The sequence below is a fragment of the Papio anubis genome, chromosome X (genome assembly GCF_008728515.1).
Source record: "Papio anubis isolate 15944 chromosome X, Panubis1.0, whole genome shotgun sequence".
Classification (NCBI taxonomy): Eukaryota; Metazoa; Chordata; class Mammalia; order Primates; family Cercopithecidae; genus Papio; species Papio anubis.
Window position 1 is genome coordinate 123540581 of NC_044996.1, and position 26653 is coordinate 123567233.

The following is a 26653-nucleotide window of genomic DNA, read 5'->3' on the forward strand; positions in this document are numbered from 1 at the left end:
AGATGGGGTTTTACTATGTTGGCCAGGCTGGTCATGAACTCCTGACCTCAAGTGATGCCCCTGCCTCAGCCTCCCAAAGTGCTGGGATTACAGGCATGAGCCACGGCGCCTGGCCTCCAACTGATCTTTGACAAAGCAAACAAAAATATAAAGTTGGGAAAGGACACCATATTCAAAAAACGGTGCTGGGATAATTGGCAAGACACATGTAGAAGAATGAAACTGGATTCTCATCTCTCACCTTATATAAAAATAAACTCAAGATGGATCAAAGACTTAAATCTAAGACCTGAAACCATAAATATTCTAGAAGATAACATCGGAAAAAAAACTCTGGACATTGGTTTAGGCAAAGACTTCATGACCAATAACCCAAAAGCAAATGCAACAAAAACAAAGATAAATAGATGAGACTTAATTAAACTAAAAAGCTTCTGCGCAGCAAAAGAAATAATCAGCAGAGTAAACAGACAACCCAAAGAGTGGGAGAAAATCTTTACAACCTATACATCTGATAATGGACTAATATCCAGAATCTAAAAGGAACTCAAACAAATCGGCAAGAAAAAAACCAAACAATTCCATCAAAAAGTGGGCTAAGGACGTGAATAGACAATTCCCAAAAGAAGATATACAAATGGCCAACAAACATATGAAAAAATGCTCAACATCTCTAATGATCAGGGAAATGCAAATCAAAACCACAATGAGATACCACCTTACTCCTGCAAGAATGGCCATAATCAAAAATCAAAAAATTATAGATTTTGGCACGGATGTGGTGAAAAGGGAACACTTCTACACTGCTGAAGGGAATGTAAACTAGTACAACCACTATGGAAAACAGTGTGGAGACTCCTTAAAGAACTAAAAGTAGATCTACCATTTGATCCAGAAATCCCACTACTGGGTATCTACCCAGATGAAAGAAAGTTATTATACGAAAAAGATACTTGCACACGCATGTTTATGGCAGCACAATTCGCAATTGCAAAAATATGGAACCAGCCCAAAATGCCCACGAACCAACAGGTGGATAAAGAAAATGTGATATACATATATGATATCATATCATATGTTAACATATGTATAATATAATATGTTATCATATATATAACATATCTATAACATACATATGTATATATAATATATATTATATATTACCTATATATTTTTTATATATATATAATGCAATACTACTCAGCCATAAAAAGGAATGAAATAATGGCATTCACAGCAACCTGGATGGAATTGGAGACTGTTATTCTGAGTGAAGTAACTCAGGAATGGAAAAGCAAACATGGCATGCTCTCACTTATAAATGGGAGGTAAGTTACCAGGACACAAAGGAGTAAGAATGATACAATGGACTCTGGGGACTCGGAGGGGGAAAGTGGGAGGGAGGTGAGGGATAAAAGATTACACATTGCATACAGTGTACACTGCTGGATGCACCAAAATCTCAGAACTCACCACTAAGGAACTTATGCATTTAACCAAACACCACCTGTTCCCCAAAAGCCTATTAAAAAAAAAAAAACTCAGTGTCATGAAGAACTAAGATGAAAGGATACTAATGAGAAATAACAAGTGTACTGCATAGTTCTTGATTGGATAGAAAAACAGTTATAAAGGACATTTGGAGCAATTGGGAAAATGTGAATGTGATCTGTATACTAGATAATATTGTTGCATTAATGCTAAATTTCTTGGATATGACAATAATATTGTGGCTTTGCAGAAAAATATCCCTGTTCTCAAGAAGTACAGACTAAAGTATTATACTTCAAGATTCAGTATCACAATGTTGCAACTTATTTTCAAATGGTTTAACAAAAATAACAAGAATAGACTTAAATACCAGCTGGGCACAGTGGCTCACGCCTGTAATCCCAGTACTTTGTGAGGCCGAGGCTGGTAGATCACTTGAGGTCAGGAGTTCGATACCAGCCTGACCAACATAGTAAAACCCTGTCTCTACCAAAAATACAAAAATTAACCAGGTGCGGCAGCGCATGCTGTAATCCCAGGTACTCGGGAGGCTGAGGCAGGAGAATCGCTTGAACCTGGAGGTGGAGGTTGCAGTGAGCCGAGATCGTGCCACTGCACTGCAGCCTGGGTTACAGAGCGAGACTCTGTCTCAAAAATAAATAAATAAATAAATAAAAATATATATTTAAATACCTATGTGTGTGTGTTCAGTGAGAGAGAAAAAGCTAATGTAATAAAATACATGTCAATCTTGGTGAACTAGATAGGGCATTTATTTTGCCATGCTTCTGATTTTCCTGTAGTTTTGAAATGTTTCAAAATGAAGAGTTGGAAATAAAAAATAAAGTAAGAATAGCATTTCTTAAAAACATTTACCACCCCCTGCAATACTGTACTCATTTATATGATCCACTCACACATCATAGAATCTTAGAATTTGAGAGTCCTTGAAGTTCATCTAGTCCAATATTTATGCAACTATGGGTTGTAACCCAATCCTTGCTCCCGAATAGTGAGTCACTGACTAGCATTTTTTGAATGAAATGGAAAGGAATAAAACAAAAACTATCAGTAGGTCTCATCACTTATTAAGGCAAGTCTGTTTGGGGAAACTTTTGTTTGAATCACATGTATGTATATACATGCATGTGAGTGATGGGTCTCAATGAAAAGTCTATTTTTTACTGTGAGCTACAATCACAAAGGTTTGGAAGATCCAGCTGCCCCAAATCCCTGTACAGTATCAGTTCATTTCAAGGCTGGTCACTCTGTTGTTTAACAGGGCATTTTTGGACACTTCTTATTGTTGACATTTCTTCAAAAATTAATTGTGTCATCTTTCTTGTTGTTAGTACGGTGGCAGGATAATATGTTGAGATACTAATTTCAGTTTAGTTCTTACATGTCCTTTCCCCTAGTTCAAGGGCCTTTGTACCAAGCAGGACTTAGGGACCAGGAACACAGAGCAGAAAGCAGAAATTATATAAAAACAACTTCCCTTTTCAAGAATTTTTGTTTGTTTTTAAACCCAAGCTCCTTAAGGGAACTGTGCTGAGTTGAAAAAGGCCAACTTCATAGACCCATCAATGGTTTTCTCTGAATTATTTTTATTTGGCCTACTTTTACATATCTCAGACAAAAGATCCCTTACTTTTAAAATGAGGGATTGAACTAACCCAGGGATTCTTAACTTGGGGTTTAGTGTATCAGTGAACTTGAAAGAGAAAAACATTTCCTTTTTATTTTCAGTAATCTCTAACAAAAGCATGTGTTTTATTTAACTGCAAATACAAGCATTAAACCATAGTCATGCTAGCAGAACCTGTGATTTGTCATTAATAGAAATCAGAAATATTTTTGTATCACATGACAATTGTTGCATATACCTTGAAATATCATTTATACTTATTACCACTTCAAAATTAGACTCCTGATAGATGTTGTTAATTAATAGATTAAATGAAGAAACATATATAATGCTATATCACACATTCATAGTATTTACTATTTTGATAGGCATATTTTCAATATAACTGATTTCCTTTGTATTCCTATGTGTGATGTTTTATGCATTCAAAAGCATTATTCTGAGAAGCCAGCCTGCCAAAGGGCTCCTAGGTAAAAAAAAAAAAAAAAAAAAAAAAAAGTGTTTAGAATCCTTGAACTGGATCATCTCTTGTTTTCAATGTCTATATTGGTGTGTACACAGGGTTTCTATTAGTCTCTCTGGGAGAATGGCTTGTAACTTAGATAATTATCTTTGTGACAAGATCACACTGACATTTTGATCCTTTCATATTTGATTTGAAGTGAAACCTTGTTGGTAAGCTGAATCATTGAACCTTTAAATTCAACTTTTCAAATAAATCCTTCTATTAAAATTATTCTCTAATGCATTCACAGCAAAATACAGAAAAAAATAGTACAAGAAGAGCCAGGCACAGTGATGTGCACCTGCAGTGCCAGCTACTCAGAAGCATTGCTTGAGCCCAAGAGCTTGAGGCTGTAGTGTGCTGTGTGCCTGTGAATAGCCACTGCATTTCAGCCTGGGCAGCATAGTCAGACCCTGTCTGATCCTGAGATAGTCACATAATATCTCTGAACCTCATCTGTAAACACAATTAGATGATCTTTACAATCTGTAAGCTCCCTTTCCAGTGGTAAATTTCTATACTTTTTACATTTTTTTTCTTTCTGCTGGATGTGTTCTTTGGGATTTGGTTCTTAATGTTGTATCTTTAATTCATTCATTCATGTATCAAATATTGAGGTGGGAATAGCTAAACAACTAAACCAGGGGATTCTGGGAAGATCTTTCCTCCCTTTCCTTCCTTCCTTCCTTCCTTCCTTCCTTCCTTCCTTCCTTCCTTCCTTCTTTTCTTTCTTTCTCTTTTCTCTTTCTTTCTTTCTTTCTTTCTTTCTTTCTTTCTTTCTTTCTTTCTTTCTTTCTTTCTTTCTTTCTTTCCTTCCTTCCTTCCTTCCTTCTTTCTTTCTTCTTCTTTCTTCTTCCTCTTCTCTTCTCTTCTCTTCTTTCTTTCTTTCTTTCTTTCTTTCTTTCTTTCTTTCTTTCTTTCTTTCTTTCTTTCTTTCTTTCTTTCTTTCTTTCTTTCTTTCTTTCCTTCTTTCTTCTTTCTTTTTTTCTTTCTTTTTGAGACAGAGTCTCATTCTGTCTCCCAGGCTGGAGTACAGTGGCATGCTCACAGCTCCCCTCGGCTTTGATCTCCTGGGCTCAAGTGATCCTCCTGCCTCAGCCTCACCAGTAGCTGGGACTACAGGCATGCACCCCCATGCTTGGCTAATTTTTAAATTTTTTGTAGAGATGGGGTCCCACTATGTTGCCCAGGACGGTCTCAAACTCCTGGGCTTAAGCATCCTTCTGCCTTGGCCTACCAAAGTACTGGGATCACAGGAGTGTGCCACCGTGCCTGGCCTGAGAAGATATTTCACTGAATCATGTTTAAACTGGGTTTTGAAGGCAGAGTAGGAGTCTGTTAAATGAAGACAGGATAAAAGTGTTCCAGGCAGAGAGAACATTGTCTATAAAGGCTCATTGTGCCCAGGGCCCACAGTGTACTGAGGGGCTTGATAAGGGTTCAAAGGGGACCAGTCCAGGCTCCTTAGCTTAAAATAAATTGGAGAAGATGGCCAGGTGTGATGGTTCACGCCTGTAATCTCAGCACTTTGGGAGGCTGAGGCGGGCGGATCGCCTGAGCTCAGGAGTTTGAGACCAGCCTGGGCAACATGGCAAAACCCCATCTCTATCAAAAATACAAAAAATTAGTTGGCATGGTGGCATGTGCCTGTGGTCCCAGCTACTAGGGAGGCTGAAGTGGGAAGATCACTTGAGCCTGGGAAGTCAAGGCTGCAGTAAGTCGAGATGGTGCCACTGCATTCTAGCCTGGGTGACAGAATGAGACTCCTCCATCTCAAAAAAAGAAAATTGAGAAATTGAAGAAGATGTCTAAACAGGGTAAGTGACATGGTCAAATTTGTTATTTGGAAAAAGAGAGAGCAGTATGAGGCATGGGGGAGACTGAAATCAGAGAGATCAGCTAGAAAGAAGAATGCTGAAAAAAAGAAGAAAAAGAAATAGAAAAAAAGAAAGATTACTGCAACATTTGAAGTAAGAGATAATGAAGACTTGAATTAACGCACTGGCGATGAGAATAGAGGAAAAAGAACAGAAGTAGATGGCCTTTATGAGAAATTGTGTGGTGATGAAGGAAGAATCAAGGGTGATTCTAGTTTCTACTGACAAGTGAGTGCAGGGTGATATTGAAAGGTACAGTCATCAACCTGTATAGAAAATACAGGAAGAGGGAAAGGCTTTGCGGGGAAGAAAGCTAAGCTTTGAAATGTTGAGTTTGAGGAGCCTATTTGATCTCAAGAGAGATATGGACGTGATATTCTGGAGAGAATTGCCCAGAGATATGGAATTATAAACATCACACAAAAGGTAGCTGAAGCCATTTCATCAGTTACCCCATCACCATTACCAAGCCTGTCAAGTCTTGACTCCTGAGCTTACTATTAGGCTAACAACAAGTGTTTCCTCTTCACCCTCACCTTCCCAACTGACCTTTGTCACTCCATAACACATGTATGTATTAGTTAGGGTACAGGCAATGTTACTGTAGCAAAGGAATCCTAAAGCACAATAGCTTATATAGGATAGAAGTTTATTTCTTTTTTATATTAATGTAACAGTCCAGGGTCTGCAGGGCAGCTCTGTCACATGATGACATATAGGAACCTAGGCTGGTGGGCAGCTCTGCCATACTCAGGATCCCTCTTGGGGCCCAAGGCATTGTTCCATTCATTGCCACTTCCCAACTAATGGACAGAATATTCAGGGTAAGCAGCTTCATCTTTATGGAGATGAATATACATCACAGCTACACACATCCCATTGGCCCAGACTCAGTCACGTGACCACATCTATCCTCATGGAGACTGGAAAATGTAGTATCTTGCTGGGCAGCCATGTGATGAGCTCACATGCAGGTGGGCTCTGTTACCAAAAAGTAGAAAGGCAAAATGGACACAGGGAACAATTAGCAAACTCTGACACTTCCAAACCCTGGGCATCTAATATCCATGCACACAGAATACACTCATCCCTCAAAGTACAATCCATTTCCTGAGTACAAAACAAAGTCTGACACCTCTGTGTAACGTGCAGTCTTTTCTGTCAGGTCTAGATCTACTGTCTCAGGATCCAGAGATCTATATAATAATAGAACATTACTTCCCCAGCACTACTCAACATTTGGCACATCATATAGAGCAAGAACAGGATAGACACAGAGAAAACTCCTATTTGGGAAAATGTAGAATGGAAAGCACTCATCAGTCACTGGTGCATAGAAGGGATGAAATCATGTTTGGCAAGATGTGCAAAGACTCCCTAGTAGTGAAGGAAGTTCTCCTGTCAGACCTTGGTCCTGCCCTCTGGGAGGAATTCCCTTGTACATGATCCTCCCTGGACTTTGGCCTTGTCTATTGTTTTACATAGTCATACCTGTAGTGGCTGTGTAGAGTACACCTATGTGTTTTGATTTTTGTTGTTTGTTTGTTTATTGGTTCTACCAGTAACTAAGGAAGTTGTATTAATGTCACTCACAATGACTGGGGGTTTTCTTCGTTCTCTTTGATGTACTTTTAATTTTGATTTTATCAATTTTTATTTTTTATTTATTTTTATTTATTTATTTAGAAACAGGGTCTCACTCTGTCACCCAGTCTGGAGTGCCGTGCACCATTATAGCTCACTGCAGCCTCTAGCTGCCAGGCTCAAGTGATCCTCCCACCTCAGCCTTCTGAGTAGCTGAGACTAAAGGCATATGCCACTACATCCAGCTATGTAAAAAAATTTTTTGTGGAAACAAGGTTTTGCTATATTGCCCAGGCTGGTCTCAAATTCCTGTACTCAATTGATTCTCACTTCTCCATTGCCCAAAGTGCTAGGATTACAGGTATGAGCCTCAATTTTTTTTTTCTTTCTTTCTTTTTTTCTTTTCTTTTCTTTTCTTTTTTTTTTTTGAGATGTAGTCTCACTCTGTTGCCCAGACTGGAGTGCAGTGTCATGATCTCGGCTCACTGCAACCTCTGGCTCCTGCATTCAAGTGATCCTCCTGCTTAAGCCTCCCTAGTAGCTGGGGCTACAGGCATGCACCACCACTTCCATCTTATTTTTGTATTTTTAGTACAGACAGGGTTTCTCCATGTTGGCCAGGCTGGTCTCAAACTCCTGACCTCAGGTGATCCACCCACCTTAGCCTCCCAAAGTGCTGGGATTACAGGTGTGAGCCACCATGCCCGGCCTCAATTTTTATTTTATATGTTTTCAGGCCAGGTTATTAGTTATGCACAAATTTAAAATTGTTCTCTCTTCCTAGTGAATTGAACTTTTCTTAAGAAGTGACTTGCTTTATTTCTAAGAACTCTTTTTGCTTGAAGTCTATTTTGTGTGATATTAATATAGCTATATCAACTTGCTTTTAGTTACCAATTGTGGAGTAAATTATTGTCATTTATTTACTTTCTGCCCTTCTTTATTTTTATGTTTTAAATGTGTCTCTTTAAACAACACATAGTAGTACTGCTTGTTTGTCTATTTTCTATTTTATAACCTTTGTTTTCTCACTGGAAAATGTAGTCCATTTATATTCAATGTAATTGTGATATATTTGTGTTAAAATCTTATTATTATGTACTTTTTCTTTTCTTGTCTGTTTTGTGTTTCTTTTTCTTTCTGTCCTTACCCTCTTTTGGATTGATGACTTTTACATTCAATTTTTAAAAATTTCTTTCAGTTTCTATATCACATACTCTTCTTTTATTCTTTTGGTGGTTACCCTAGAATTACAGCATGTATGTTTCACTTATAAATATCTTTTTTTTTTTTTTTTTTTTTTGAGATGGAGTCTCATTCTTGTCGCCCAGGCTGGAGTACAGTGGCGCAATCTCAGCTCACTGCAACCTCCGCCTCCTGGGTTCAAGCGATTCTCCTGCCTCAGCCTCCTGAGTAGCTGAGATTATAGGCGCTTGCCACCACGCCCAGTTAATTTTTATACTTTTAGTAGAGATGGTGTTTCACCATGTTGGCCAGGCTGGTCTCGAACTCCTGACCTCAGGTGATATGCCCACCTCAGCCTCCCAAAGTGCTGGGATTACAGGCATGAGCCACCGTGACTGGCCTAAATATCTTATTTTTTTAAGGCAAGGTCTCTTGCTGTCACCGAGGCTGCAGCGCAGTGGTACAATCATAGCTCACTGCAGCTTCGACCTCCTAGGCTCAAGCGATTCTCCTGCCTCAGCCTCCTGAGTAGCTGGGACTATAGGCGCCCATCACCAAGATCAGCTAACTTCTTTATTTCTTGTAGAGACAGAGTCCCACTATGTTGTCTATGCTGGTCTCAAACTTCCGAGTTTAAGCAATTCTCCTGCCTTGGCCTCCCAAAGTGCTGGGATTACAAGCATGAGCCACCACACCCAGCCAAATATCTAAGTTTAATTGATACCTTTCCTTTCCTTTTGGATAATGTTAAGAATTTAGAACATTTTTATCTCCATTTATTTTTCTCTCAAGACTTTATACTATGATTGTCATGCATTTAAAATAAATTATCTATCTATCTATCTATCTATCTATCTATCTATCTATCTATCATCATCTATGTATTTCCACAGGGGAATACTAATTGTTTCACATAGTTAATACTCATTTAGATTTACTCAGCATCTGGAGTCATTCTAAATCTATTTTGTTGTTCATTTTTCCTAGTGGTTCTTGCTCAAGGTTTTCTGTCCCAATTAGTCTTGGTTATCTTTGATTGTGTGCTGGGCACTATATCAGAAAAATTATTTGTCAGAGTAATTTGAGGCCCAAGTTGATCACCCTAGTCCAAATTCAAGATGTGAGATTCTCTGAGCAAGCCACTTCCAGTTCATCCTTCCTCCTAACATGTGTGTGCATGTGTATGGGATGAGGACTGGTTTACCATGTGTCCACCCTTGGCAGGTCCTGATCTCTGACTTTTGCATCCCTATTATCATGAGCTTGCTAAGAAAACAGCTCACCCTCTCAGTTGTCTCTTCAGGATCTGCTAATAATGGGAAGGCAAAAATGGTTCAGAATATCAGGCTCACTTCTGTGGATTTCCATTCTTTCCTGAATCACATCCTAGTAATTTATCACTATTTTGTTAGCTTTTTGATGCTTTTAAGAAGATGTTTAATATATTATGTTCAGCAGAAAAGTTGGTCTGAATGACCTAGTATGTCATTACAGCAATTGGAAGCAGGTTTTTTTTTTTTCTCCCAGGCTAATGTTTCTAAAGATGGGACGCATGGACCATTTCCACCAAAATCATGTTATGCTTGTTAAAAATTGAGATTCCATGGTTGCCATCTCAGACTTCAGAACCCATGGCACTAAGACCCAGGAATCTGCCTTTTGATAGGTTCTCAGACTATTCTTATGAAGACTTAAGTTTGAGAAATTTTGCCCCAAAGCTTAATCCTGCACTCTTTGTAATAGGCATTTGGAGAGTATTACTTGATTTAATTCTTCTTTACAGGTCAGGGAGGGCAGAGGAAAGCTGAAAACATGCCACAGTTGGAATTTGGTCAATGTTTAACTCTCCTATCTCCCCACCATTTGAAAAAACCCTCCTTAAGACAAGATGATCCCACAGAAGAACTCTGAAGAAGCAAGCTCCTATCTAGAACCAGTCTAGTTCTGTCACATTCACCTGTCTTGGAAGTAACATTCATTTTGACTGGACGTGGCAGGTACTTCAATATGCCTTTCAGTCACTAATGAAAGGTTTGAGAAATAAGTTAAGTTACTTAAAGATATCTTGACCCCCAAATCCAACAGCGAATCCAATTACAAACTAGCCTAAAAATATAGTCTGTGAAACCATATATTTTATGAAGTAATGGCAATTATAAATAGTAAGTATTTTTTGCAATATTATTATTTGCCAAAATAAGAAGTTGTTAATACCATGTTGGTCTTCAACATTATTTTTAAATGTTACGGATCCAAGAAATCTGTAGATCTCAGAATGACTGACTTAATAGTTCCTCAAGACACTCCAGATCTGATATTCCAGAAAGCTCTCAGCCTGCCTGCCAAAGTCTCTGTGAATAGCATGCAAATCTGCATTCCACACTGCCAGGAACATGATTAATTATCTATTCGGATTAGCCAACAGAATCTATGTTCCTGTGTTTCTGTGACATGGTTACTTAAATTTCTTCGTTGTGGTCACGCTTTTGAGTTACAACGCTTTCTCAAATGTGTGTCTCTGCTTTCTTGCAGGAAAAAAAAAACAAAAAACAAAAAAAACACAGCCAAGCAGTCAGCGAACAACAACTTAGATTTCTCATTTCTGCACCGACATGCACTGTCTTAGATTTTATTCAGCTTTTAAAGGAAGAGCTTTGTGTGGGTTCTGGTGTTTCCCACAGCTGAATAACCTTAATACGGAAATGTGCTCATGTTACACATCATAGCCTTCAATAGAAAGTTTCAGAGAATTTGAGCCTTTTAATCAGATGATCTTGCTCTCTACTCAGAAAACAAAATTCCATGGGGAACCTGCTATTCAGAGTAGGCTTTGTCCTATTATAATATTTGTTTACTTTTTTTGTCTGTTTTGTTTTTAAAAATTTTTAAATTTAAAATTTTAATTTTTATGCATACATAATAGGTGTGTATATTTATGGAGTACATGAGATGTTTTGATTTCTCTCTAAGAAGATACTTTTCAGAAACCATCTGAGCAGCAAGCTGTATTACAAATGAGCTGTTATGAGATTTTTAAAAATAGGTTTATTTTGGAAACTACTATCATTTGGAGAATGGTTTCTATCTCAGCTGAACTGAATATGCCTTATCGATGCAATAATGTTTGTCATTTCAGTAACTTAATGGGCTAGCATACATTAATGGACTGTGGTAACCTATGTAACCTGTGACAACTGAAAAATAATTATCACATGCCCCTATGGTTTCATTTAACCAGATTAATCTGCTTTGGTAATGGACTCATTCAGGCCTAGTTAAGTCTATCTAGATTTTGAAAAGGAAAAGGTAATTTTAAAAGGAAAGCGTAATTTAAACATCTTTAAAATATGTAGGTTTAGAACAAAATCACATATTTAGGCTTTTAAAGATACCCATTCACTTGTGTCTCTGAAGCAAAAACCTGTGCTTGCTTTAAATCCCCATCTTTTATTCCTATAGGTTCTTTAATCCATTCATAACTCTTTCTTCCATCAGCTCTCAGCAGATCGGTTTTGTGTGTGTTAAGGTGGGTGGGATGTAGGCAATGTTTGAGTATGTTAAGAAAAATTACCTAACACTTGGAAACAAGGAGACAGAATGACTGCTTGTCTTTTCAATTTCCAGACTGAAGCTTTATTAAAAGGCCTCCATTTAAAGGGCCCACCCAAGGATTATTCAGTTCTCTATGAGAATGCACTATTGCTTGATTAAAGCCCAGGCACGTTAACTTGGAGGTTTTTGTCCGGTAGAGATGCAAATGATTTCTTTGCAGTAGAAGAGGTGACCTCAAAGGTTATGGTTTTATTGCCTTGTTTTGCCTCTAACTTAGCAAGCTTATTTCGGTATGCTTTTTCTTTTTAAACGTATCTTTTGAATTCTCCTTTGTGCCAGATTTACCATCCTACTGGTTCCCTCATTAATGCATAAAACCAGTGAGGTGTTCATTCTGTATTTTCATTAGGGTCATATTTTTGAAAATTTTACTTTGTCTCTGTGAAGAAAAGAGATAAACCTCACAAGACACCCAAGAAAATAGATACCTCATTACTTCAGTTCTTCCAATCTCGCCTCTGAGGAACACCTTTTATAATAATTAAACCAATGCATTTTGATTTTCCCCTTTAAATCCCATTTCCTGCTAGCCTTTTGATAGAGTCATTAAGGTTATTGTCCCAGGAAAGAAAGGATGAACAGGTGCTATCTAGAACAGAGTCCATTCATCAGTTTTGAATTTCAAAGCTGATTTTCTTGACCTCTTTTGAGTAAAATAATATATATAAAACCCAGGCTTTTTGGAGAAAGAAAGGGATTTCTAAATCACAAAGCTTCCTTTTCAATACACAGGCCTGTGTGCAGGATAGAAGGGAGGCCTGGTCAAGCTGTAAAGAGTAGAGAGGAAAACACTCCCCACTCCCTAACCCCTTCCCACTTCCCAGTTTGCGGGGCAGGTCACAAGACACGATTGTTCTGATCGCCTCCTTCTAGGTTAAGTCCTAGGGTAGGAAGTATGTTAGCTAGGTTGCTCAGAAGGCAGAGGACTGCAAATGGGGAGGTCTGGATCTTACTTTCCTTTGGGAGGATTAACATCTGCCCTCTGCCATTAAGAGGTCTCGAAAGCTATGCCCCTCCCTCACACACCGGATGCCATCCTGGAGAGGAGTAGAGGAAGGGGTGGAACTCTTACCAGTTGAGCACTTAACTGAGTCATCCAAGTAGGGACTATTTGCCTACAAAGACATTTTAAGTTAGGGATTGAATTGAGGTTAATAAATTGAATTCAATCTTGTTTCCCCTCCCTACTTCTACCTAGAGGGTGGGGGCTTGTAAGGTAAATCAGAGCAGTCAGAGAGAAAGAAGAAAGCTACAATTTTCACTTGATCTTAGCCAAAAGGCCGAGAGGTGATGAAAGCTACACTTTTCTTTGCCCAGCTGAGTATATACCTAGTAAATGTGAAACGCTGTCACCTAGGTATGTATTGTATGCTCCTTTATCCTCTTTTTGCCACACAATCAACAAATGCATTGTTAGTTTTTGATTTCACAAAAAGCATGTCCTGTTTTGCTTGTGGTATCTGGTCTCCATCTGACACATTGGTGTGCTTTCTACAATGCTTGCATCTAACAAGATAAAGTTGGCCACAGACTAAAGTAGCAGGTGCCAGGAATATGACCACTGTGATTACAAATTTGTTGATGTCTCCTTATAGTTCTTTCAATATTTGCTTACAGTGTTCTGAGCTGGTGAATTAGGTGCCGTTCACCAAACATAATCTGTTCTACCCATGTCCTGGCCTCCTATGAATTGGATAGGGCCATGTGACTCATTGTGGCCACTGTGTAATAAGAGTAACTTTCAGGCTGGGGCAACTTGTTGCTGATGTGTGACTTTCCAGAGCTCTTTTTTGCTCTAGTGTGGCAGCTGGCACAGTTTGACATGGTAACTGATCCACAGACTAAGGTTCTGAGTCACTGTGGCAGTCAGAGCTGCCAGACAACCTGTGCTGGACATGTAGCATGAGTGGGAAATACATCTTTGTTGTTTGGGTTTGTTTGTTACAACAGCATAACCTACCCTATCCCATCTGAGACAGGTATTTTAAAGAAGTAAAGTGACTGAACCAAGATATTTCTCCTAAGGAAGACACTGGATAGTGCTTTCTTCTAAAAGTAAAGACCATTAGGAAAATACAGGATACAAAATGTAATAAGGAAAGATCCATAGTTCTATTCTGTAGGCATTGCTAACATTTGATGTATTTCTTTTTTTATGCAGATTGTTCATGCTTACTATAGAAATATGGAAAAATACATACAAGCAAACTGAAAAAAAAAATCTCCTTATACTTTTACCACTCAAAGACAACCAACTATTTTTGCAGAAAATATTCTTTTGGACTTATAGTTATATACTAAACATACACATTCTTACCTCTTCCTACTCTTTTAAGGGATTTTTAATGTGTCTACCCTTTTAAACCTGAATTTTCACTTAATATATTATGAACATGTTGTCTTGTTAAGAAACGTGTTTCAATATCATTGTATTGGCCGCTCATCTTTCCACTGTATTGTTGTACCGTAATTGATTTTTATGAATCTCTTATTATTTGAGTTGTTGGACATTTGAGTTGTTTCCACTTTTTTACTAAAAAAAAATTAAAATTGTTTCTACTTTTTGGCATGGTGATTAATTTCCCTGTAACAGGCTTGGCGTCGTGGCTCACCCCTGTAATCCCAGGACTTTGAAAGACCGAGGAGGATCACTTGAGCCCAGGAGTTCGAGGCCAGCCTGGGCAACATAGGGAGACCCCCATCTCTATTTAAAAAAAAAAAAAAGCCAGGCATGGTGGCACATGCCTATGGTCCTAGCTACTCAGGAGACTGAGACAGGAGGATCACTTGAACACAGGAGTTCAAGGCCAGCCTGGGCAACATATGGAGATCCCATTTCTATGAAAAATACAAAAAATTAGCCAGGCGTGGTAGTGCCTGCCTGTGGTCCCAGCTACTTGGGAGGCTGAGGCAGGAGGATTGCTTGAGACTGGGAGGTCGAGGCTGCAGTGAGCTATGATCATGCCACTGCACTCTAGCTTGGGTGACAGAGTGAGATCCTGTCTCAGGAAAAAAAAAAAAATTCCTGTAGCCAATCATTTCCCTAGGATTAAGGATCTTAGATGTGGAATTTCTGGGTAAACAGCTTTGATTACACCAATTTATAGGATTTTGCTTGATTTCTTATGATATTATAATCATGTAGTGAGTATAGTTTCATATCCTGTTTTATCTTTTAATAAAAATATTTCCCCATGTTATCACATATGTTCTATAAAAATAATTTTTACTATGTTTATGTAGACATAAAGCTGAGTTAAGTTAGTGAATTTAATGTGTCAATTCGACTGTTTTGGTTCTCGGACAGTTAGGTAGTTTACAGTTATTCACTGTGGTAAATCACACTTTTAGGAACATCTCTTTGTAGAAAGCCTAGTATATATTTAGGAGTATTACTTTAGAACTGTAGAATAAATTTCCAGAAAAAGAATTACTGCCTCAAAGGGCGTGGACTCTTTTTAATTTTTTTTTTCTTTTTTTTTGAGATGGGATCTTGTTCTGTCACCCGGGCTGGAGTGCAGTGGCACAATCATGGCTCACTGCAGCCTCAATCTCCTGGGCTCAAGCAATCCTCCTGCCTCAGGCTTCCAAGTAGCTGGGATTACAGGCATTGGGCATGAACCTTTTTGAGGTTGATGAGTGTTGATAAATTGCTTTCCGAAGTAGTTTTATCAATCTACATTGTAATGTGTCATGTCTTATCATGACAAATTAGAGGTTAGATATTAGAACATTCTGATGGATTCCAGAACAATCCTCCATAGGGATCTTTAAAAGGAAAAAAAAAAAAAAAATTCCCTTCTCTGTGTTCCAGGTCAGCTTTTCAAAGATAGAAAAGACATTTAAAATACCAGGAAGGGTAATGTGAACTTAGTGTTCTTTATCATCTGTTTTATATCAGATCTTAGATTTGGATGGTGACTTTATTTCCAAGTGAAATGTTTTCACATTATCTCTACAAGCAAAGCAGGCATCTCAGGGAGATACTGAGGCACAATGAAAGTTTCTCTAAGTGACTTTCCTATAGCCATATAATTTATATTGAACTCACATCTATGGTCCACGTCTTGGGGAAGACTCTTGGCAATGTTAGTGAGGTTCAGGTTCACTTCAAGACACACTAGATATAAAACTATTTATTTATTTATTTTTTTGAGACGGAGTTTCACTCTTGTCACCCAGGCTGGAGTGCAATGGCGTGATCTCGGCTCACCGCAACCTCTGCCTCCTGGGTTCAAGCGATTCTCTTGCCTCAGCCTCCCGAGTAGCTGGGATAACAGGCGCCTGCCACCGCATCCAGCTAATTTTTGTATTTTTAGTAGAGACAGGGTTTCACCATGTTGGGCAGGCTGGTCTCGAGCTCCTGACCTCAGGATCCGCCTGCCTTGGCCTCCCAAAGTGCTGGGATTACAGGCATAAGCCCCTGCGCCCAGCCATAAAACAATTTTTTTTTTAAGAAAAGGAATAGCAGAAAGGAAGGCTCATGTAAGTCCTGTCTTTGTGTGAAAGAAAATATAACATCAAAAGAAGGAATTTCTCATAGAAAACAAATGATACCCACAAACTAGACTTCAAACTAACATTTTACAGTTTATAAGAATCAAGGCTTCTCCTGACTTCAATTGTTGAGATGACTGTAAAATGATAGCAATCTATTCTTTCCTCTGTAGGAATTCTAATGAACAAAGAACCAGTTTGTGTTGTATTTTAGACGTCAAGGTGCTTGGTGTAGAACAGGGTTTCTCAACCCTGGCACTATTGACATTTTGGCCTGGAGCATTCTTTGCTGTGGGGATTGCCCTGTGGGATGTGTGGCAGCATCCTTGTCCTCTACCAAGGATGCCAGTGGCACCATGCCCCCGTGTTGTGACAACCAAAAATGTCTCCAGACACTGCCAGGTGTCCTCTGGGATGGTATATTTAATTCTATTGTATAAGCCCTGACTATGTGCAGATAAATGACAGATAGAAAGGATGGTGAGCTTGGACACTGATGTCCTTTAACAGATATTTTCATATTAATTTCACTTCTTTTTTTAGCTTGACCTGATACATTTTGAGAAAAATGGATGTCTCATCTCAGCAACTAAAAGAAAAAATAAAATGGACATCAATTGATAAGTATTCCAAATCTGTAAATCGAATGTGTGAGCTCCATATAAATTATAGGAATCTAAAATTTTAATGAAGATAGTTTTCTAGCAAAATAGCAGGTAGAAAAATGAATTCACTCATGTAATCACCTGTGAATAACAAAATTTTATCAGCAAGTGGCTTTTTCTATTTATCAGGTAAAATATAATGTCAGATGTCTGGGTTTTCTAAGGCATCACAGAAACTGTTTCAAAGCTACTTTGTGAATTCTTTCCATCTGGAAAATTTACTTGGCATTTCAAATAGGACAACTCAAAAGTCCCATCACAATCAGAATAAAGGACACATTTGAATTGAAATCCTTAAGAAAAACTTTGACTAATTAAGATCAGCAGTCTTGTCTTTGCTCTTAAAATTTAAAGTAAATGTTTCTAGATTGTATTCTAATAATTGTGCCAATACACTTAGCCAAAAAGATTTTTTACAATGTATATTTTCATACATATTGCAGGATGTTTTTCCTAGTACATTATGAACTAATCTTTCTGACCCTGTGATACCTGACATTTACCAGGGCAACCCGCAGGTGTTTAAACTGGCAAACTCCCTTTATATCATCATTACAAGGATTTTCTTGTATGCTTATGCTTAGGAACATGCCCTTCCAATATCTGAGAGAAAGTTAGTCAATATTTGGTGTAAAATAGGTTCCTCCTGGACTGTATTTAAAATCGCATTGAACAAGTTAAGAAGCTTTCAGTTATGAATAACAATATCCAGCTAAAAGTGTTACATCTGGCCAGGCACAATGGCTCACACCTATAATCCCAGGAGTTTGGGAGGCTGAGGCAGGAGGATCACTTGAGCCCAGGAGTTCGAGACCAGTCTGGGAAACATAGCAAGACCCTGTCTCTCTTAAAACACACACACACACACACACACACACACACACACACACACACACACACACATCTGTGGTCCCAGCTACTCAGGAGGCTGACGTGAGAGGATCACTTTGAGCCCGGGAGTTTGACGCTGCAGTGAGCCGTGATCACGCCATTGCACTGTAGCCTGGGCAACACAGTGAGACCCTGTTTCGAAAAAAGTCGCATATCTAACAGGAAGTTGTATCATTTTACCTAATAAGATGTTTAGAAAGTGTGATGGTTAATACTGAGTGTCAACTTGATTGAATTGAAGGATGCCAAGTATTGATCCTGAGTGTGTCTGTGAGGGTGTTGCCAAAGGAGATTAACATTTGAGTCAGTGGACTGGGAAAGGCAGATCCACCCTTAATCTGGGTTGGCACCATCTAATCAGCTGCCAGCATGGGTAGAATGTAAAGCAGGCAGAAAAATGTGAAAAGACTAGACTTGCCTAGCCTCCCAGCCTACATCCTTCTCCGGTGTTGGATGCTTCCTGCCCTCAAACACTGGACTCCAAGTTCTTCAGTTTTGGGACTCAGACTGGCTCTCCTTGCTCCTCAGATTGCAGACTGCCTATTATGGGACCTCTTGATTGTGTGAGTTAATACTTAATAAACTCCCATTTTATTGTGTGTATATATCTATATATATCTCTATCTATCTATCTATCTATCTATCTATCTATCTATCTATCTATGTATCTATCTATCTATCTATCTATCTATCTATCTATCCTTCCTATTAGTTCTCTCCCTCTAGAGAACCCTGACTAATACAGAAGGGGATGGTCCCAAGCTAAACAGTGTCATCGTCAGTGATCCAGGTTCTTTCCATCCCTGTTTGTTGACATCCTCAGCACGTTTGGTTTGTCTACTGCTTAATGGCTGCAATATAGCTTCCATAGCTCCCATGAAATGAAATGCCTATGAAATGTCAGGAAGGAAGAGGTGGGGAAAAAAAGCTCTCCTTGAATATCTCTTGTTTTCATTACCATGAAAAATCTTTCTAAAAGCCTTTCGGAAGAGTGTGGCTGAAAGGTTAATTTGACCAGATGGGTCATGTGGCCAGTCCTATATGCAAAGGAGGTTGAAAGAGAGTGTCTGGCATTTGTAGCCCTTCCTATGGGAAGCAGGCTCTGCCAGAAGGAAAGAGAGAGAGAAATGGCTTTTGGGTAGGCAATCAAAAGTGTGTGCAAAATCATATTTTTGGAGAATGTTCCTTAGTCTAAAAAACAGTAATATTATAATAGTTCTACAAGCATTCGAAATAGCTACCTCTTCTCTATATTTTCTGGTGTTTTTTTTTTTTTTTTGACAGTTTTTTGAGACAGGATCCTCCTCTTTCATTCAGGCTGGAGTATATTGGTGTGATTCTAGCTCACTGCAGTATCGAACTCCAGGGCTCAGGCAATACTGCCTCAGCCTCCTGAGTAGCTGGGACTACAGATGCATGCCACCATGCTTGGCTAATTAAAAAAAAAATTTGTAGAGGCAGAGTCTTGCTATGTTGCCCAGACTGGTCTTGAACTCTTGGCCTCAAGCTATCCTCCCAAAGTGCTGAGAGTGTGGGCCACTGTGCCCAGCCTATATTTCCTGTTTTGATTTGAAAATTAAAAATGAAACTTAAGAAACACAATCAAGTATGGGAAATATTATATACTATGTAAAACAATTGTAAGTAGGTTAGGGCTTAAGTAAGCTGCTAGGATAAAAGCCAACTTGAGGCCGGGTGCGGTGGCTCAAGCCTGTAATCCCAGCACTTTGGGAGGCCAAGACGGGCAGATCACAAGGTCAGGAGATCGAGACCATCCTGGCTAACATGGTGAAACACCATCTCTACTAAAGAATACAAAAAACTAGCCGGGCGAGGTGGCGGGCGCCTGTAGTCCCAGCTACTCGGGAGGCTGAGGCAGGAGAATGGCGTAAACCCGGGAGGCGGAGCTTGCAGTGAGCTGAGATCTGGCCACTGCACTCCAGCCTGGGTGACAGAGCCAGACTCTGTCTCAAAAACAAAAAACAAAACAAAAAAAAGCCAACTTGATTTCCCCCTTAGTAAGGGAGATTCTTTGAGATCCTGTGTGTAGTGTTATCTCCACAGACCTTGTGTATTCAAAAAGATGTGCTAATGGTGTTTATGTGCTAATGGGAAATAATTTAGTTTGTTACAGGTTGCCTCCAGTTATTTCTTGTTTTTTATTTTTTTTTTTCCTTTTTGTAGAGAATGGGGTCTTGCTACATTGCCCAGGCAGGTCTCGAACTCCTAGGCTCAAGCTATCCTCCTGCCTCTGCCTCCCTAAGAGCTGGGATTACAGGCATGAGCCACTGCATCCAGCCTGCCTCCTGTTATTTTATTTGGAATCTGTTTCATACCAGTACTCTCCAAAATGTGCTAGATGTCCTTACTCACAGTTAGTTAGGTTGAATGCCTCAAGGTCCATCTCTCATGGGTGCCCTTACTTGCAGTAGACTTAGGCTGGTTGAAGCATAGCTGTTTTTCTTGGAAATGGGTGGCTTCTGCATTTTGGACACACTCTGAACATTCTGCTTCAAGAATGGGACTGGTGTCATGTGGTCCAGCAGCAACTCCTGCAAGACAAAGAGATGCAGGCCTTTGAGTTTCCTGGGGTGGCCCCTGACATGGCCATATTCCCCTCTGGGCTCTGAGGCCAGATTTGCCCTTGAAGCTCTATTGCTTCATAGAGGCGGAGGCACGGGCATGCTAGGGAGAAGGGACCTGAAAGCTTCACCTCGAAAGTCACCAGTGGGCAGCACAGCTAAAACCTGGATCCCACATATTTCTTGTTCCATTTCTCCTGTTTTTATCCTTTAATGTTTACAGGGATTAGACAGCAATCAAACCACAAGACAAGGCAAATGCATTTCCAGTGCACTCAGATGACACCAAAGATTGATGATTCCTCTCCTGCAAAGTTCAGTCTTGACAGACCTCTTTTCTTTTTCTCAGAGGAGGAAAAAAAAGCCATGACCAAACTCTCTCTCACTTCATATGACTAAAAGATTATATTTTTTCCTCTTTGAAGAATACTGCATATATGTTTTTACACTGGGCAGGGAGCTAATTATACTTGACTAAAGTTCACCTGCCTGCCATACTTCCAACCTGGGGACTCTTCTTAATTTGTCTGGCTCCCTTTTCAATAGCAGACAGAACAATTATGCTTGTCCAGCTCCTTGTCGCCAATAGCTGAGAGCAGTGATAAACTGGAGTATACAAATATAGGAGGGGGATCGTTTTCTACTTTAAAGTGGCCTGTATCTATCCATTCAAGAGATCTCATTGGCCACTGTTATGAACGAGGCACTGTGAGGGTGGCAATACCCAGAGAAAACATGGGATTTCAGTCCTCAAGGAGTTTATAAACCAGGAAAGGAAATAAGGACACATGAAGTTGTACATGAGTGCCATGAGCACACGTGTTTATAAAACTTCAGACACATGCTACAACATAAATGAACCCTGAGGACATCATGCTAAGTGAAATAAGCCAATCACAAAAGGACAAATACTGTATGATTCCCTTCTTGTACAATTATTTTTTAGTTTAAAATTTTTATTTTATTTATTTATTATTTAAGATGGAGTTTTGCTCTTGTTGCCCAGGCTGGAGTGCTGTAGCCTGATTTCCGCTCACTTCAACCTGGACCTCCTAGGTTTAAGCGATTCTCCTGCCTCATCCTCCCGAATAGCTGGGACTACAGGCTCCCATCACCACGCCCAGATAATTTTTTTTTTTGTATTTTTAATAGAGATGGGGTTTCACCATGTTGGTCAAACATCTGACCTCGTGAGCCACCGCACCTGGCCTATTTTATTTTATTTTGAGGCAGGGTCTTGCTCTGTCGCCCAGAATGGAGTGCAGTGGCGCCATCACAGCTCACTGCAGCCTCAACCTCCTGGGCTCAAACGGTGCTCCTGCCTTAGCCTCCCAAGTAGCTGGGACTACAGGTATGCACCACCACTCCCAGGTAATTTTTAAAATTTTTTTTGTAGACAACAGGTCTCACTGTGTTGCCCAGCCTGGTCTCAAACTCCTGAGCTCAAGCAATCCTCCTGCCTTGGCCTCCCAGAGTGCTGCGATTACAGGTGTGAGCCACCACGCCTGGCCTGATTCCACTTATATCTACAGCAGTCAAATTCATAGAGACAGAAAGTAGAATAGTGGTTACCAGGGGCTAGGAGGAAGGGAGGAGTGGGGAGTTAGTGTTGAAATGATACAGAATTTCAGTTTTTGCAAGATGAAAAAGTTCTAGTGATGGATAGTGGGAATGGTTGCATAACAATGTGAATGTACTTAATACCACTAAACGGCACATTTAAAAATTGTTAATATAGTACATTTTATGTTACATATATTCTTACCACACTTAAAACACTTGAGAAGGAGAAATATCAAATTGTGGTATAACATAAAGGAAACAACTTGGGGCTAAAAGAGCCTGAGTTTTTATTCTGTTATTTCTATTGACTGACTGTGTGATTTTAGCCAAATCTTTTAACTTCATTAAATGTCCTTATCTGTGATGCAGAGAAAATGATAACCTAACTTGTAAGGTTATTGGGATAATTCAACGAGGTAATGTATGAGAAAGCCGTTTAGCTAAATGTATGGTATGATAAAAAATAAGTTTTTATCATGGGTGTGATGAGGGAAGACTTCATAAAGGAAACAGGACTTGAACTGATCTTAGAAGGGTAGGCAATAACATTTATTGAGGGCCTACTGTATCCTCATCTCAGTTCATGTAGCAAATGTTTGAAGATACTATCCTCATTTTACAGATATACAAATTAAGATACAGAGATTTTGCACAAACCCAAAAGGCAGCTCTATCTTTCAAATTCATCATCCTTTTCACTTATAGGAAGTTGTGAGTAAAAAAGTGTTGAAAGTGGAAATAGAGTAAAAAAAAAAAAAAAAAAAAAAAAAGCAGAGGTGATGAGTAAGTGCAGAACCTTGTTCTTTTAAAAATAATTTTATTTTGAAATAATTTCAAAAACAACTTTCAAGAAGAGTACAAAAAACTCCCTCAAATCCTTCACCCAGATTCAACAATTGTTAATGTTTTGCTACATTTGCTCTATTATCTCATTCTCTCAGAACCATTTGGAAGTAAGCTTCAAACACCATGCCCTTTTATTCTGTCAGAGAGGAAAAACTGTTCCTCTGCCCTCTTTGGTTCTTTTCTTGGAGCGCTGTAAATTAAACTGATAGAAGACAGATTCACAAGAAAAAGCAACATTTAATTATGTTGGTTGGCATGGAAATTCACAAGGAAATGTGACTCAAGGAGGTAGTTAGAATTTGGGGCTTACATACTGTATTAGTCCATTCTCATGCCGCTAATAAAGACATACCTGAGACTGGGTAATTTATAAAGGAAAGAGGTTTAATGAATTCACAGTTCCACATGGCTGGGGAAGGCCTCACAATCATGACAGAATGTGAAGCAAGAGCAAAGGCATGTCTTACATGGTGGCAGGCAAGAGAGCATGTACAGGAGAAGCCCCCTTTATAAAACTGTCAGATCTCATGAGACTTATTCACTATCACGAGACTAGCATGAGAAAGACTCGCCCCCATGATTCAATTACCTCCCCCTGGGTCCCTCCCATGACACTTGGGAATTATGGGAGCTAGAATTCAAGATGAGATTTTGGTGGGGACACAGCTAAACCATATCACATACCATCTTAATTGGGGATGGGGAGGGTCAGAGGACACTTCTGGGAGAACTAATAACTTCTGAGAAGGGGTTTGGGGAAGGGCACTTATGGAAAAAAATGATTTTTTTTGAAAGATAAATGAACCCTTAGGAGAATAGATGGGAGATATGAGTTTGGTGACAATGTCTGTTTGGGTGTGGTGCCAACTTCTCATCTCCATCTATGTTGCTCTCAGGGAGGGGATTTATGGCAATTGAGGGTTTTGTTTTGTTTTGGTTTTGGGTAGATTCTGCTTTTAGACAGATAAAGAGATTTCAGGAACTTGGATGGGCGCGTTCACACCTGTAATCCCAGAACTTTGGGAGGACGAGGCGGGTAGATCGCTTGAGGCCAGGAGTTCGAGACCAGCCTGGCCAAAATGGTGAAACCCCGGCTCTAGTAAAAATACAGAAATGAGCTGGGCATGTTGGAGTGCACCTGCAATCCCAGCTACTCAGGATGCTGAGGCAGGAGAATCACTTGAACCCGGGAAGTGAAGGTTGCAGTGAGCCAAGATCATGCCATTGCACTCCAGCCTGGGTTACAGAGTGAGACTCTGTCTCAAAAAAAAAAAAAAAAAAAAAAAAGCCATCCCAATTAAGATGGTATATGATATGGTTTAGCTGTGTCCCCATCCAAATCTTATTTCTACTTCAGCCAAAAATAATTTTTACTGAAACAATGACTTATTCTAAATCCCTTCAACTCTTATACTTCAGCCTGTGTTGCCTGAGAAGTTAAGCACAGAACATTCTCAAAATCAGGACATTCAATGCTATTAGCCCAGAGCTGAGCACCCTGTGCCTATTCCTCAAGTACCTCTTTGCTGGTATTTTAATCTAGAAATGGGGTTGGCTAAGCTTCTTGCAGCTATGCGAGGAATCTGTCTCACTCAGCAAAGATTTCTAAGGTGTCTATTCAAATATTTCTAAGGTGCAAAGTAGTGTTCTAGACACTTACGACTCAAGTGATGTTTGATGGAGAGCCACATGAGGTTCTCTATCAAAACCACAGACAACTATGCTTGCATCCATTTTTCCTCCTCTTAGAAAGCATCCCTCTTAATGAAGGCTCTATCGTGCCCTGGTTCTCATCTCTTCCTTCAATTATTTTATCTTGGGTCCTTTCCATTAGCACCGAAAACATGCACACGATTCTCCTATTGCTAAAACAATGATCACAACTTTCTCCTACATCCTTCACTAGGTCCCACAGTTCTTCTCTCCTCCCCTTCCACATTGAACTTCTAGATGGCATTTTCTGTATTTGCAGTCTCTACCCGCACACACCCCACCCACTCCACCATCCACTCCAACCTGGCTCAACTTCTCCTGCCACACTAGAGTTGCTCTCATAAGATCATTTATGAACTCTTCTACTATAGGGGTCCCCAACCCCCAGGCCACAGACTGGTACGGGTCTATGGCCTGTTAGGAACTGGGCTGCACAGCAGGAGGTGAGCGACAGGTGAGCCAGAGAAGCCTCATCTGTGTTTACAGCTGCTTCTCACTGCTTGCATTACCCCCTGAGCTCTGCATTACCACCTGAGCTCTGCCCGCTATCAGGTCAGTGGCAGCATTAGATTCTCATAGGAATGAGAACACTATTGTAAACTGTGCATGCAAGGGGCCTAGGTTGTAAGCTCCTTATGAGCATCTAATGCCTGATTATCTGTCACTGTCTCCCACCACCCCTGGATGGGGGGCCGTCTAGTTGCAGGAAAACAAGCTCAGGACTCCCACTGATTCTACATTATGGTGAGTTGTATAATTATTTCATTATATATTATAATGCCATAATAATAGAAATAAAGCACACAATAAATGCAATGCGCTTGAATTCATCCTGAAACCATCCCCAACCTCTGGTCCATGGAAAAATGGTCTTCCACGAAACCAGTCCCTGGTGCCAAAAAGGTTGGGGACCGCTTTTCTACTAGAACCCATGGATATTTTTCAGTCCTCATTCTACATCATTTATCTTTCAGCAACATCTCATATTATGGACATCCCCCTCTTCTTGATACATTCTCTTCCTTTTCTCTAATACCAAACTCTTACGGTTTTCCTTCTAATTTTCTGAAGCTCCTTTGTTTCCTCTTCCTGTACTTTTTTCTTTTTTTAAACTTAAATGCCGGTGTTTCTGAGATCTTTATCCTAGGACACCTTCCCTTTTCATTTTTCTCTATTTTTGCTGGACAATATGCACTTCCATGGGTTCAATTATGTATTTGGGGTGCATCAGCTCGCAGATGGCATCTCCAACTAATTTCTCCTAAGTTCCAGATCTGTACATACAACTGCCTACTTGCCATCTCCACTTGTACGTCTCTCAGGTATTCAAACTCAAGAGTTCCAAATTGAGGCTGGCCTGGTGGCTCACACCTGTAATGCCAGCACTTTGGGAGACCGAGGCGGGCGGATCACCTGAGGTCAGGAGTTCAAGACTAGCCTGGCCAACATGGTGAAACCTTGTCTCTACTGAAAATACAAAAATTGGCTGAGTGTGGTGGCGCGTGCCTATAATCCCAGCTACTTGGGAGGCTGAGGCAGGAGAATCACTTGAACCCGGGAGGTGGAGGTTGCAGTGAGCCAAGATAGAGCCACTGCACTCCAGCCTGGGTGACAGAATGAGACTCCATCTCGAAAAAAAAAAAAAAAAAAAAAAGAGTTGCAAATTGAAGAACTGCTGCTTTTTTGGTGTTCCCTAGCTCTGTCAATGGCATTTCCATCATTTCATTGCCTTCTTGACTCCTTGAACCCAATACACACCTAACCATCAAATACAGTGGAGTTTACAGTCTACTTTTGGTTTGTTCTCTTCTTCCTTCTGATCTCTACTGCCGCCACTGTATTTGCCATCACTGTCACCTCTTGTTGAAGATTACTGAAATCGTCTTTTTTTTTTTGAGATGGAGTTTCGCTCCTGTCACCCAGGCTGGAGTGAAATGGCATGAATCACTGCAACCTCCACCTCCCAGGTTCAAGCGATTCTTCTGCCTCAGCCT

General features: G+C 39.8%; 2 protein-coding genes across 3 annotated transcripts in view; both read right to left on the reverse strand.

The window, feature by feature from the left end:
* SMS (spermine synthase) overlaps positions 1 to 20374 on the reverse strand; it is a 99012-nt gene extending 78638 nt beyond the window's left edge. The window contains exon 1 of the mRNA XM_021933110.1: positions 20329 to 20374. Within this exon, the coding sequence (XP_021788802.1) occupies positions 20329 to 20359 (31 nt within the window). The 5' untranslated portion in view covers positions 20360 to 20374. The remainder of the gene's footprint in view (positions 1 to 20328) is intronic.
* MBTPS2 (membrane bound transcription factor peptidase, site 2) overlaps positions 20372 to 26653 on the reverse strand; it is a 58998-nt gene continuing 52716 nt past the window's right edge. Inside the window, exon 12 of one of the 2 annotated variants that reach the window (XM_009197329.4) lies at positions 20372 to 20507. In XM_009197329.4, the coding sequence (XP_009195593.1) occupies positions 20486 to 20507 (22 nt within the window). In that variant the 3' untranslated portion in view covers positions 20372 to 20485. The remainder of the gene's footprint in view (positions 20508 to 26653) is intronic. The other variant, XR_641847.3, reaches the window with a different exon arrangement.